General features: G+C 43.1%; 1 protein-coding gene across 3 annotated transcripts in view; it reads left to right on the forward strand.

Moving 5' to 3' along the window:
- Positions 1 to 6,326, forward strand: part of LOC119125386 (protein phosphatase 1 regulatory subunit 29) — a 37,015-nt gene extending 30,689 nt beyond the window's left edge. For all 3 annotated transcript variants that reach the window (XM_037255836.1, XM_037255838.1, XM_037255837.1), the window contains one exon: positions 4 to 6,326. In XM_037255836.1, the coding sequence (XP_037111731.1) occupies positions 4 to 2,535 (2,532 nt within the window). In that variant the 3' untranslated portion in view covers positions 2,536 to 6,326. The remainder of the gene's footprint in view (positions 1 to 3) is intronic.
- The last annotated feature ends 7,577 nt before the right edge of the window (positions 6,327 to 13,903 follow it).

The following is a 13,903-nucleotide window of genomic DNA, read 5'->3' on the forward strand; positions in this document are numbered from 1 at the left end:
CAGGTTCTTCAACTGGGCTACAACAAGTTGACCAACCTGACAGAGGGTATGATGAGAGGACTGGGCCGCATGCAATGTCTTTTCCTCCAACACAACCTCATCGAGGTGATCGCCAGCAATGCGTTGTGGGAGTGCCCCAGCCTGAGCAGCATCGATCTGTCGTCTAACAAACTGGCCCGTATCGATCCGTCGACGTTCACCGTTCTCAACCGCCTCATGGTTTGCGAACTGGCCGCCAATCCGTTCCATTGCGGCTGCGATCTTTATAGTTTCCTCACCTGGCTGGAATCCTTCAACAACGTCACCCACACCTACGATCGACTCCAGTGCGAGACGCCCAGGGAGATGTTTGGATTTCCCCTACTGAGTCCCATCGCCGCCGGTCACGCCGGTCGAAACGCCAAAAACATTTTATCCTCTCACTGCGTAGGCGGCGTGATGACGTCCCTTCCGCCAGACCCGGATGGTCCGTCTGGAATGGGTCCGGAGATGTTTGGACCTTACCACCAACCCAACGCTTCCACGTCCACAGAAAACAATTTCATTCCCAGCCTCAAGCTCGATCAGGTGTCCTTGTCCTCGGCCTCTTTCTTCGTCCAGATTCCCAGGCCGTTCAGCAAAATGTACATCCTGACCCAACACAACCACACCGATGTCTCCGATGTTATGACTCTGAAGCACAAGAAGGAGAAAATCACCGTCAACAAGCTCAAACCACACACCAATTACACCTTCTGCGTGGCCTCCATCCGGAACTCCCAGCGATATAACCACACGTGCCTCCAATTTTCCACCCGTTCTCAAAATCCAAACCACATTCTCCCCACACCGTCAACCACCACACACTACATCATGACCATTGTGGGTTGTCTGTTCGGCATGCTCATAGTTTTGGGCTTTGTCTATTACTGTTTACGCAAAAAACGCATGCACGACGAGAAAAAGAAGTCCATCTGCGTCAAGAAGACGATACTGGAAATGCGTTACGGACCCGAGGTGGCGGCGGCAGTTGCCAACGATCCAGCGGCGGTCCACAAGCTTCAGGAACACTCCAGAGAACACCACCAATATCACCACCACCATCACGGGGCCAAGCTTCCCATGTCTACGTCCTCGAGCTCTGGAATGCTTCACTCGGCTAACACCAGTTCCTCCAGACTGTCCTCTATTCCGCAAGTCGAAAAAATGGCTACTGCCTTCTCGGAGGCCATGACGGGTAAAGGAAACTACATGGACATCAGAAGCGGAGGGGCGGGAATGGAGAGGCACGGCGGAGATAGCGGCCACGGAGCTATGAGAGGGGAAGAGCTAAGGGACGACGACGGCACCGAAGTCGGGGACGACTCGGATGACGGGCACGGCTCGGCGTCGGAGATCTCGACAATCGCCATGGAGGTCGACAAAGTCAATCAGATTATAAACAACTGCATCGATGCGCTCAAACTGGATGCGGCGGCCGTCGCGGCTTCGGGCTCCTCTCCCAATTCTATGCCGTCCTCCAACCCAACCTCCCCTCCCCCAAACAGCACCGCCGCTCTTACTCGTGGTTTAATAACTCTTTCTCAAGGGATGACTGAATCATGCCAAGTGAACAAAATTCCACCTCCGCCCCCGCTCCCTGCTTTGAATACCCCACTTTCTGAGCGCCCGGGGATCAGCGGCGGTGGATTCGTTGTTAGCCCCCCCTACAGGCCGCCTCCGCCTGCCAATGCCGTCCGCCCCATTCAGCGCCAAATGAGTGCGGATGCAGCTGTGGTGATTGTAAACGCCGTCAAGAAACAGAGCAGCACCGCCTCTTGCGGATCTGTGGGACGCGATCGGGATCGCGGAGGACTCGATCGGGACCGCGGAGGACTCGATCGGGACCGCGGAGGACTCGATCGGGACCGCGGAGGGGCTCGCGTCTACAGCCTGGATGTTCCCGAGCCGAGGAGTCCGGATGGCTGCAATCAACAACCACAGTACCAAGACCGTGCGAGTCCTGTGGGCTGTGGGGAACCCCTGGAAAGACTGCCGTTAGTGGGGAGTATGAGCTGCACCGGAGGGGGTGGCGGTGCTTGCGACAGTGGTGGTGTTGGTGGCCAACATCAGGAAAACCAAAATCCGCACCATTACCAGCAACAGCAGCAACAGCAGCAGCAGTTGGAGGTGCAGCAAGACTACCATTGCTCAGAGCACCGCCACTCCGTCCCAGCTCTGTACTACGATGGCTCCCATCAGGGTTCCCCAGCCCAGAGGGTTTCCTTCCTAAAGCCGCTGTCCCGCTCCCGTAAGGATGCCGCCTCCTACTCCCAGCTTTCGCCAGCTCGCCACCATTCCAGTTACTCTGGCTACTCTTCCAGTCCCGAGTACTCCTCAGAGAACACACTGAGGATCTGGGAGCGCTTTCGACCTTACCGTAAAGGCCAGCGTGACGAGGCCTGCTACGTGACGGCCGGTAACGCCCTTCGGAAAAAGGTGCAATTCGCCAAAGGCGAGGACCTCCATGACATCCTGGATTACTGGAAGGGGGTGTCGGCGCAGCAGAAGCTTTAACTTGGGGAGCGCTAAGAAGCATTGTGAGTGGGGGGGAAAAAAAAAAGCTTGTTTACGTCTGCTTCTGAGCTGGAGAAACTTCTTAAAGGGAAGGAACGTGTTGGACACGGTTTGCCTTTTATTTTTCTTGGCATGCTCAAGTGTATAGAGTATTGTGCGCCCAGCACGGACTGTCCCTGGGATACCAGAGATAAGTCTTTTATTTTACACTTTCATTGTAGCACCATTTCTGGATTCTTCTTACAACTGCAGGTTTTGTTTCTGGTCACAGGAAACAAAAGCCGACTGTGCAGTCTGCTAATACTCATGCGGTCACATTTTGTGATCTTTTAGACAGTACTTACACAGTGCCATGTTTTTAGATCCCATCAGAGCTTAATGTGATATTTTGATGGCTCGTTTGGAGTTGAGCACATGTGAAGCAAATGGCGGCGCCCTTTCGTCCCCACGGGGCAGACGTATTGACATTAGAACGGCAGCCTCCGCGCAGGAGAAAGTCAAATAAATGCCACCGCAAAGCGGAGCATGCATCGAAACAGCAACAGAAATGAAATCATTGTCGGAAACATGGCGGTTCACCACATTTTGGTCTGACGAATGAAATTTGATGCTCCTATCAAAAGATCTGGTATCAATGCCAATGAATTTGAAGGAAGTCCAATTCATGTAAATTCCATCAAACTTTACAAAACACATTCCAAAACCTTTGATATTCAAATTGAACCAATAAGAAAAGTCCTCATTTCAATTTACTGCCAACATTGTGGTTCTTTTTGCTATCATATGACGGGCGTGTTGGCTTGCACCTTATGGCTTCAGTGTGTGCGTGTGTGTCGTGCACAGTGGTCAGTGTAAGCGGGTGTCGGCATACCTTGTCAGATTTCATGCCCAGATTGATTTCAATGAATTCTTGTGAATATCCTGTTTAATAAATGTAGAATTCCTTCCATATGATGAAACAACAGCAGTATTTGTTATTTTCCAGACATTATGTACATCTGGACCCGATATAATATCTAAAGTAGCCCTGTGCCTCTCGCTACGACGTCCACGATTTCTTTTTTGTACTTTTTTCTTCATTCCATCGCAACAATCTGATTGGGATCTCCAATCTGCCTACCTAAACCGCTGTGAAACATTAATCTATTTTTTTTTTCCTACCCTCAAATGTGAAAACTGAAGTGATCCTTGCCTCGCGTTTGTATTTAGGGCTATACTGAAAACAAATATGTTCCAGAGGCATTTCTAAATTCAGGTCTTTCTAGACAAATTCATCAATTTCCTGCTACCGCATGTTGATTGTATGTAGGAGTTGTAAGGGACGATGCTTGGGATAGCTTTAACTGTGAGCATAAGTGGAAAGCAAATTATTATTATTTTTTTTACTTTTTGGTGTAGAGTATCTCAATTTGGTTATGAGCTCATTTTCCGGCATATTTCTTTCATCTGTCGTCAAAATGAATAGTAGGATTTTGTAATGCAGTATTAATAGGAGGGCCGTTCCCAGTTAGCAGATTTTGCTTTGAATGAATTTTCGATTTCATCGCTTCCATTTGTTTTTTGTTGTGATTATCAAGGGTATGGAGAGACTCATCATAATTTGTGTGTTAGCTGAAACAAGGGATGGACATTTGACTTGTTTTTGCCTAATGTGCTTTATTTGGTCAAACAAAACAAAAATCAATCGGTTGTTATTTTTAATACATTAGAATCTCTTTCTGAAAGTTTTTGAGCGGAATTGAAGTCTTTTGTTGGCTCCTCATATCTTAGCAAAGGACTCCAAAATTCTCCTGACAACATGCTTTTTTTCTTCTTTTTTCATCTGTCGCCGAATTAGCCACACCTTCTTTTTGCACATGATGGAAGTTATTCACTTTCGGATCTTCTACAATGTGAAAAAGTTGCCAAGTTACTGTGATTCCAAGTCAATATTTTGCATTTACATGAAGGACTCTTCTGTTTTAATCAAACAGATGTGTTCCTCTGCTCAATCAATTCCACATTTAAAGATTTGACTTTTCATTGGGAATGATTTTGCGATACTTATGCGTCACAACCAGTGAGCGCTTCTGACACTGTCAGCGAGATTGTTTTTCCATCAGTGAACTAACTCCTGGCATAAATCATAAAACCCAAATTGATTCGTTTCTTTGGCTAATTAGTTTTAGATGCGTTGTATTTGAAGACAAGGGAATGACTTAGCCATTCATGCACAATCACTTTCTTAATTATAATTCTAAAACAATTGCTTATAAGTAATGAAATGATTTTGCATCGTATTGAATCGCCAAAAACATTTCAGGCAAGATTACAAACAAAAAATGATTTTTGTGAACTGGATTTTATTATTTGTTGTATGATTTATTATTATTTTTATTTTTAGCCTTCCTATGCCATTCTCGCTGCTCAACAGTGAGTCAGAATGAGTCACACAAAATAAAGAGAGACATTTTATTGAAAGGCAATTCTAATGAGAAAGGTCTTTGGCACAATGAAGGCACACACATGGCTAATATACAATAATGTGGAAATTTCAACATTCTCCCCAACTGACCTCGTCAGATTTTGAAGAGAAGCAAGTAAGCTTGGTCTGGCTAGCGAGTGCCCGCTTTAAATAAATCAAAAGCAGCCCATCTGGAAAGCCTTAAAAAGGGTTTTACTTTGCTTTTAACTCTAAAGCAGAAATTAATTAGGCCTGACAGCAAATGATTTCATCTTCCTTCCCCTTTTTATGAAACTATCTATTAGGGCTTGATAGTTCACTGCATTTCAGTCAAATGCATGTCTTTTTTTCTTTTTTTTTTTGCTACGTTGCTCTGAAGTTGTACTTCCAAGTCCCGACAAATGGCTTTACTGATTTCTTGGTCACTCTTCACATTTTACAGTGAAAACACTTCCCACGCGTCCTCTCAATTCGCCAAGCACTTTAAGCTGAAGAGAGAAAAAAATAAATATACGTATATATAAGGTAGAGTTGAACAGGCTACTCAATGTGCCATCATTGAAAGAATGTGTGCCATGGTCATGGCCTCAAATGTGTTTCTTCTGAAGTGCACCAAAATTCCAAATTGAATTTCCAAATCTTTACAGGAGTGCCCACGCCAAATGTTTGTCACTATTCAAAAATAGATTCTATTTGGTGAAAACATCCCTGTACAGTATTTGTATTTTGGCTTTGGTTTCCAAAGAACAAAACGATCTGTGAATTATGTTATTTTGTACACACATTAAAAAAGAAAAAAAAAAATCGATGTAAAAATGCTTCTATGGATGTTTTATACTCAGCCTGAGCTCTTGGTACGCTGTCTGTGTGTTTATTTTTTATTGTTGTTTTTTTTCATGTATTTCTGATCTGCAATTTCTTTTTGTCTTATGTGAGGGTGCTGAGACTTTATTACATGCGGTGATATACGTTATAACAGATTAAAAGCAGAGGAAGATTATAATAGTATGCTACGTAAAAGAAAGTTGTATATTTGCATGATTCTCTGTCATTTTGGAGACAAAAAAAAATGTATATTGTTGTGTACGATGAGTGGACATACAATGAAACAAAAATAATAGGGGCTCTACGTATAAGCATTTTTTTTTTTTTTAGCTTTTTCAAAATTCTGTGTAACTTGATATTTACATTGCTACTTTTTACGCAAAAACGTCTGAACAGGTTAAGAAACTATCCCTCCACATTGAAAAGTTGTAACTCTTGAAATTTGCGCCAACTATTTAACATGGATTGCTGTTTTTTCAGATAAATACATCATCTGGTTCTAATTTGCTCATTGAAGAATTTTCTGTATCAAAGTTCCCGAATATGTTCAATGGCCACTTGATGGAAATCACCCATAATATTAAATATATTCTTATTCTTATTATTATCATCTGCTGTAGATGCTGCTCACTGGTATGTTGCCCGCCCCAAACTTATTTTCTTGAGAATAGCAGCATACAAAAATAGACAGTCTCACTGGTGCTATTTTTAGAATAGGCCCACAGGCTACACATTTGGGGCTACGTGGTGCCTGCTAGGCAAAAAGAGACAAAAAGGGGGAAAAATATTGCTCTAGAGAGAAAAAATAATAGCATAGTTTATGACTTTTTTCCCCAAATCCCCGAGGTAAGACACAACACAAGCATAGAGGAAAAAGGGAAGTCACATGATCATATGATGTAAAGGGGAAAAAACTCAAATGTGTTTTACAGAAAAATGTAAATAAGCGAGACGACAGTATGAGACAAATTGGATGAAATACTGACTGAGTGATTTGCTCTTCCACGAATGTGGTCTCATTAGTACGCCATTGCTTTTCTGTCCACGATCTCGCCTTTGCACAATACAGCAATCATCTTTGTTGCAAACTATAAAATGAATATTTATCAACGCGCAATATATCAACGAAACAACGGCAACAGCCTGCCTTTTTTGCAATATTAATCACGTCACATTTTAGGACAAATTCCATCGCCTTGATGTATTCGTTATTGAATCGGTGTCTGATTGAAAAAACGCCATTGCTAGTTTGATGCAATACGATTGGCCTTTACTCCCTCCCTCCCTCCCTCCCTCCTTCCCTCGCCTTGTTTGAGATGCGGATCCGCCACGCACGGCTACTCCACTTGTCAATGTGGCCATTTAGCATCTGGCATCCAATTTATGGAGTCGTGTTTTAATTGGATGGGATTGCACCGTAATCACATGAGCCAGACGTTTATTAGTGCTCTGGGCCCAATTCTGCAAGTCAGAAATGACATTTCTTTAACCTCCAGAGTAGTGCAACTTATTAAAAGGTCCCCGCTGGACTGAGAGCAGATGACAGTAAGCAACTCTTCGGATTAATTCTGCTTTTTTATGATCCCGGATTGCCGGGGATGGATTCTTTATCCTGAACTCATAATCCTACATAGAATATAAATTGAAAAAACAATTCTCGACTCGTAAAGGAAATCAAACTATGGAATTTTTGGGTGTGTGAGCCGTCAAGTGGCCCTGACGGATTTTGCAAAAGCCTCTTTTGTTAATCTTTTCTAAATTTATGAAGTTATAGGGGGCATCATTTCATTAAACATTATTTTTACTTAAATGTGTTATTTATGAGGCTCACAAAAAAAAAAAAAAAGTTTAAATGGTGGTACTTGGAAAATAAAATGTGCTTTTTGCTTTGGCGTATTATTCGTTGCTGGTATTGACATGTTCCCTTTGCAATTTCTGTACAAAAGATCTATTTCTATATTTGCAATAAATTTGTAATTAAAATCGATGTTTGGAGTTTTTCTGACGATTATTAATTAATAAAGTTTGTAATTGCGAGATTATATGAGCCGCTTCACATTGGGTGCCATGTTGTGGGTGAGTATTTATTGTGAAATATCCATATGGTGCTTAACTTGCGTGTTTTTTTTTTTTTATTAATGTGGCAGTTATGATGCATGACGACTGGCCTTCAGCCGTTCTCTCCCGCACTCGCCTTCTCTACGCGCCGTAAGGTAAGCTCACAATTTATTGTTTGGTGTTTAACTTACTGTTAGACTTTTATGACAATGTCAAAATGTTTCATTGCCTCGGTTATTTATACACTTCCAGCTTTTATTTATTCATTAGTTTGCCCTCGGAATCGAGTGAAACAGTTTGCATTGTTTGGAGTGGCTTGATGTGTTCCATTAAGTGTTGATATTTGATGCTCTTATTTATGTAATTGCAAGAGTGCAGGTTTGTGGCATGCTAAGGGATTCATCGAAAAAAAAAGTCCCTTTCCAACAAAATCCGACTAAATTCTTGTGAGAGCAGGCTTCCTGATGCTATGCAATTCAATTATTCATGCTCCAAGGGTTTCAACTCCTTGTAAAGTGACAGATTGGTGGATTTGACTCCCCAACACACCCTGGCGCAGACACTACCGCACACACACACACAGACAGACACAGGCCGGCTATTTTGACTCTGGGTAAAAACGTTTTCGTGTTCACGACGCTATTCCTGCAGCCCGTTTGGGTATTCAAGGACTAAATATGATGAGTCTTTAAAGCGACAGGTCCACCGCGAGAGCCAGTTGTTTAAGTTGAACGCTAGCAAACGCTTTGCCCGGTGTGAAGTTTTAATGAGTAGGTTGACAGAACAAGAGGTCGCTAACATCATAGATAGATAGATAGATAGATAGATAGATAGATAGATAGATAGATAGATAGATAGATAGATAGATAGATAGATAGATAGAATGGATGGAATCTCTTTATGTGAGCTAATAAGACGTTCGTCTTGCAAAGCTGCTCGTCATTTTTCAAAGGAAAGTGTTTTTTTTTGAATGCCTGCGAGGGCCGGAAGGATGATGCTGTCTGCGTGGCCCACTTTCGCAACCTGACAGAGAGATTAAAGACGAATGTATCATCATGAGAGCAGGTTCGACATTACCATCCAATTAGGGCGAGCTGTGCCAGTTGCTGATCAAAACGTTCTGCTAAATGAAAGTTTGACCTGTAATCAGCTTTCTCCCACTTTTCCTTCCTTTCATCTTTCTGACCTGCCAACCCTCTTTTCATTGTTCCAAACTCCCTTTAGAGAGTTCTGTAAGACAAAAGGCACTGCTGACATAACCCATATTTCTAAATATCCATAACAGGGCAGCGTCCACGTTAAGATCTTTATCGCTAAAGGATTAGTGGAGCGGATTAACCCTTCACTGGCCCTTCTTGGTTTAAACTAACGGTTAATCCGCACTGCTATCTCGTTGAGCCTTTCCACGCCGACCAGGCCTTTGCATGTCAAATGTCTTGACACGATTTAACTCGTTGGACGACAATAGACGTCAAGCAACATGGCTTGCTTTCCTGTCGCTTAGCCATTAGTTGCATTGCTGTTTTCTTTTCGCTAGCTCAAAGAACAATGGAGTGAAAAGGCAGCCACGGGATTTAAAAGCTTTCGGCGGCACCTGCAATTACTCTGACATTAAAAGCGTGTCACCGGGTGCGGCTTAAAAAAAAGCATTAAGTGTCATTTGAATATCCTTTGGTGGCGTTACCCCTTCCCTTCCCTCCCCTTCCCTCCTTACGCCATAATCCTCATGTTAGTTCATCACACCTTGCATGCTGCGTGGTTGTTAAAGGTGGAGATTTTCACATTGTCTACTTTCATAATCCGGTTCAAACGTGAGCCCGTGTTTATTATTTCATTGTTATCTGCCAGATGTGAGCGCTTGAGTCGGAAAATGGCCCTCTGCTTGTCTATTTTAAATAGGCCGTTACAACGATACACGGGCTTGTCTTTGCTGTTGCCGCGGAAACCCCAGAATCAGTTTGTCCGGTCGTCGCAGTCATTAAAGAAAAATCCTGATTCGCAATTTTCTTTGTTTGACTTTTCCCCCTTTTCAAAAAGTAATAAGTTCTTCCCTCTATTCATGTACAAGAATATTTGAAATCCAATTCCACTTGCGTACAGTTGACAATGTTACACACGACACAAATCACATTTCCCCTGCAACCTTTCAGGCTCATTAAAACCTGTTGGAAGCATCTTCTTCATTTTTAATGTCGAATGAGCATTCAGGATTCTGTCAGATGTTTTATTCATTGTGCTTAAATATGAATGGTAGATGATGAATTTTGGATGTGTTTTTAGACACATTTGTTCCATAGACTTGACTGACTGCACTCATGACGTGTATCTGGTATGTGTGTGTACTGCGTCATCTTTCCAGTAAAATTGTCTTCATCTAATTAGTGACCTTCCTGGCACCACTACACAGCCAGCCAGCCAGCCTGAAAGCGCCGCTAGAAATCCTCACAGTGATCTTATGACAGTGCCAATGCCGTCAGTGTCTTCTAGAAATCACACATTTCAAAAAGATGGATCTGGGCGCTTAACTCGAGCGTAATGATGTCAAAGATAAAAAACATTTGCGATATGAGCATGAGTATGCCCGTGAGCTTTACTCGCAGCTCTGGTGCATGTTGAGCCAGTAGCAGCTGTTCTTGTCACAACACGAGCGCACCACGGCCGTTAGCGTGGACCTAATTGTACCAGTAAAAGTGTTCAAGCGCACCAGAATGTTAACATTGATCCTCCGGACTAATAAAGGTGCGGATCAATACACATCAACGAAGGAGCACGCCGAAATACAATTCTCAGGTGCGGGATTTGTGCATTTCCGTACAAGGCCCTGAGGAACCTCTCTGTCATAACAGCCATCACGACTAATTCCCGCCGTGAGACTGAAGCAATCATCTGATCATTAGTCATTTTGCCACCAGTGGATCAGTGAGGGATTCAAATTGGAAACCTTGAAATTGCTACCAAAGGTTGCCGCCAAATGATTTTTGGTTTTGTTGCTTCCTCCAGTTTGTTCAACTTGAATTCGAGGTCTATCCACGTCTATCAAATTGATAAGGCTCCAATTTTGATAACAAGTGACATTGCATGGTTACTCTGGTTGGAAAGGACACAATTGAAGGCACCCGAAAGAAATGATAGTTGGCAACAATCCATGACTCCCCGCAGCACGTAAATGCAACCCCTGAGTGGCACTTACGTATATCGGAAAAGAAAAGCCGAGATATCACAGCAGATGACAGCGGTATCATCAAGGAAAAAGCTGAATCCAATGACAACTATACCAGCAGACAATCCAAAAAGAAGAAGAAATGTATTCATGTGGCTAATGGTACATTTTTCATTGTTGTCACCAGGTTTCAAGACGATGATCACGCATCTTTTCTCCAGGATGATAGCACCATTCATCGAGCGTATGAAAACAAACGTGCATCATCCTTTTATACTCTCCACAACACATCACTTTTTTATATTGATTTTTTTTTAGGCTGATACAGATTACGATTATTCGGAAAATGATACAGATTACCGATTAATCGGACGATTAATTTTTTTCATACATATATAATTGTATTTATTTATTATTTAAATTTCTATATATATAATATATATATGGATGGATATTTATATATTTGTAGTTGTGGGAATGTTTTTTTTTTGTTTTTTTTTATCTCTCCCTAGATTGGGATTTGCAGTAGCAAAGGTGGTTGTGTGCTCTGTATCGTGTTTGTGTGCTGTGTATAGTTTATTATACATGACGCAATATGGAAGCCTATTCCCTCCAGAGCGGACTCTGATAATTCAAGTGTGACAAGCATTGAGAATGGCGCTGTGGGTTGTTGATTTCACTTCTCTGAGCTTTGGAGCCGCATTCAGGGAATACCAATGTACGACACAAAGCAGCGCCATGTTTTGCTGAACGTTCCATTTTATTTTATATGATATTTGTTTTGTGTGCGGATGAATCATTTGAGTTTGCAATTTATAGCATTCCTTCCCTGCAGTGCGCTTTCCTCACCATCCCAATCACCTCTCGTACCTCTGCGACTGAGTCCCGCTGCCCGAGCGGGCACTGGCGACAATAACATATTATTGAGAAAATCATTTTTTCCCCCTCGATGCCTCTCTCGGCTCCATTTTTACACATGATTTGGAGAAAAGATGACCCGAGAAATGATTTTATTTTTGTGAGTGTATGCACGGAGTAGATTCTCAGCCCAATGTTTTCTCCAGCAGGGTAGTGAATCCTCAAGGTTCTCCTGGTACTGAGTCAGCAATGTGCAAATGAATCCTTAACTCTGTCACCGCAGTAACATGAACACTATCCGTTAGTCACCATTGCTTGTTCAATGTGAACGCACCGCCATCCTCTAAACAATCATTTTCCACCTGATATGACTTCTAATTGAGTTCTCCTATCATAGCTGAAATAATGACTCTCAATTATATTGCGATGTGGGAGTCGGATATTTCCCTGCGGAGATGACTGTAACCTTTTTCTTATGACTATTTTAACAAGGAAAGCTGGGCTTTCATATTCATTTGCTTTCACGCCGTAGCTTGGCTTACTGGAAAGGCAACCGACGCTATTTGGAGCACAGCACCAAGGACTAATGGGTTCAAAGAATGCGGGCGGGCAGCCGAGCCATTGATCTGTTCAAGTGAAGTCGGCAGCGGGATTTTGACAGCAACGGGGGTAGAATACGCCTTCCCCACGCAGTCTACGGCCAAAAAAACTCTTCGCTGTTCTGATACGGCTGCGCATCTTAATGGGAATATGCCGCTCGTTTTCCAAAACAAAGCAGCGATCCAAATCCCAACTTTCGTTTCACATTTGAATGACATAACCTGGACTCTTTTTGCGTCTGCGGCATGTTCCAACACGACTAACCTTTACCTCGCTCTCCCGAGCCCGGAGAGATGAGCTCCCCGGGAGGTCAGGCCACCGCCAGGCCTGTCATGCTCCACTTGGAGCTCATCACGCTCAGCTGACAGCTCGCCTTGTTGACGATTTAGTGCAGCGTGAAGATATTTGGACAAACAACTGCAAAATTGAAAATGGTTTCCTTCGGTGGGCCACGATGACTGTCAACCCAAATAAATGACAACTCGTTTTCAAATCCGACGAGTCAAAACTCTTTTAAAATGAAGATTTTTTTAAAGTGAAGACAATTTGCAACTTTAGTCATGACGCGCAATTCGTGACGTGGCGGGCCGTATCTGGCCCCCGTTTGACACAAGAGCGTTGCTGTATCTATTTGTATGGACATCTCATAACGAGTGAACCTTTCACCCACCTTCGCTCGACCGTATTCGCTGCATGTCCATAGGGTGGAGCAGTAAAGATACAGAAGATGAGAAATTCAGGAAGGCCTAACCTTTCCTCGTACCTCTATCAATTTGTAATGCTCCAGTCCTCGTGCAAGAGTGCAATCTGTGATGAACTTCAAAACACCAATTGGGCCGAACTGAGTCGAGAAGGAAGTCAAAGAAAAAAAGTCTGTTGATGCAGGAAAAAGATCATTACAATAATTGGATAATAGTGGATGCGATGTCCTCTGTCTATTCTTAAGCCGGATCATTTTTTTCTTATTGTGTTACACAAATATTAACACTGAGCATTTTCTTTGAATAGCCAGTGCCAAATGAAAGGATGAATGTCAGTCATGCAAGGACTGATGATGGATGATACATGGAAAGAATGAATAGATGAGTGAAGGTTTGATGAGGGAGCGATTGAAGAGAGCTTGAGCGCTTTTCCATCTTGTCAATCTGCTCACTCCGATCAATAAGGTGCTTTGAAGGCTCGTGCGATGGGAGGAAGGAGACGCAGATTGAACATGGTGGCTCCGCTGGAATATTAACTCCTCTTGCCAAATCTCTTTCTGCATCATTCACCGCATCTTTAACATTTCTTGAAAGGCAATTTAGCGCATGAGCGGGTCACAATAAGTCAGGGCATGGCGAGCGTGAAGGGACCATTTCAGACTCTCACGTTTGCTCGGGTAGAATATTACAAGAAAGCATGAGTAACTAGGCGTAGTTTGGGAT

Source organism: Syngnathus acus, chromosome 8, assembly GCF_901709675.1.
Source record: "Syngnathus acus chromosome 8, fSynAcu1.2, whole genome shotgun sequence".
Classification (NCBI taxonomy): domain Eukaryota; kingdom Metazoa; phylum Chordata; class Actinopteri; order Syngnathiformes; family Syngnathidae; genus Syngnathus; species Syngnathus acus.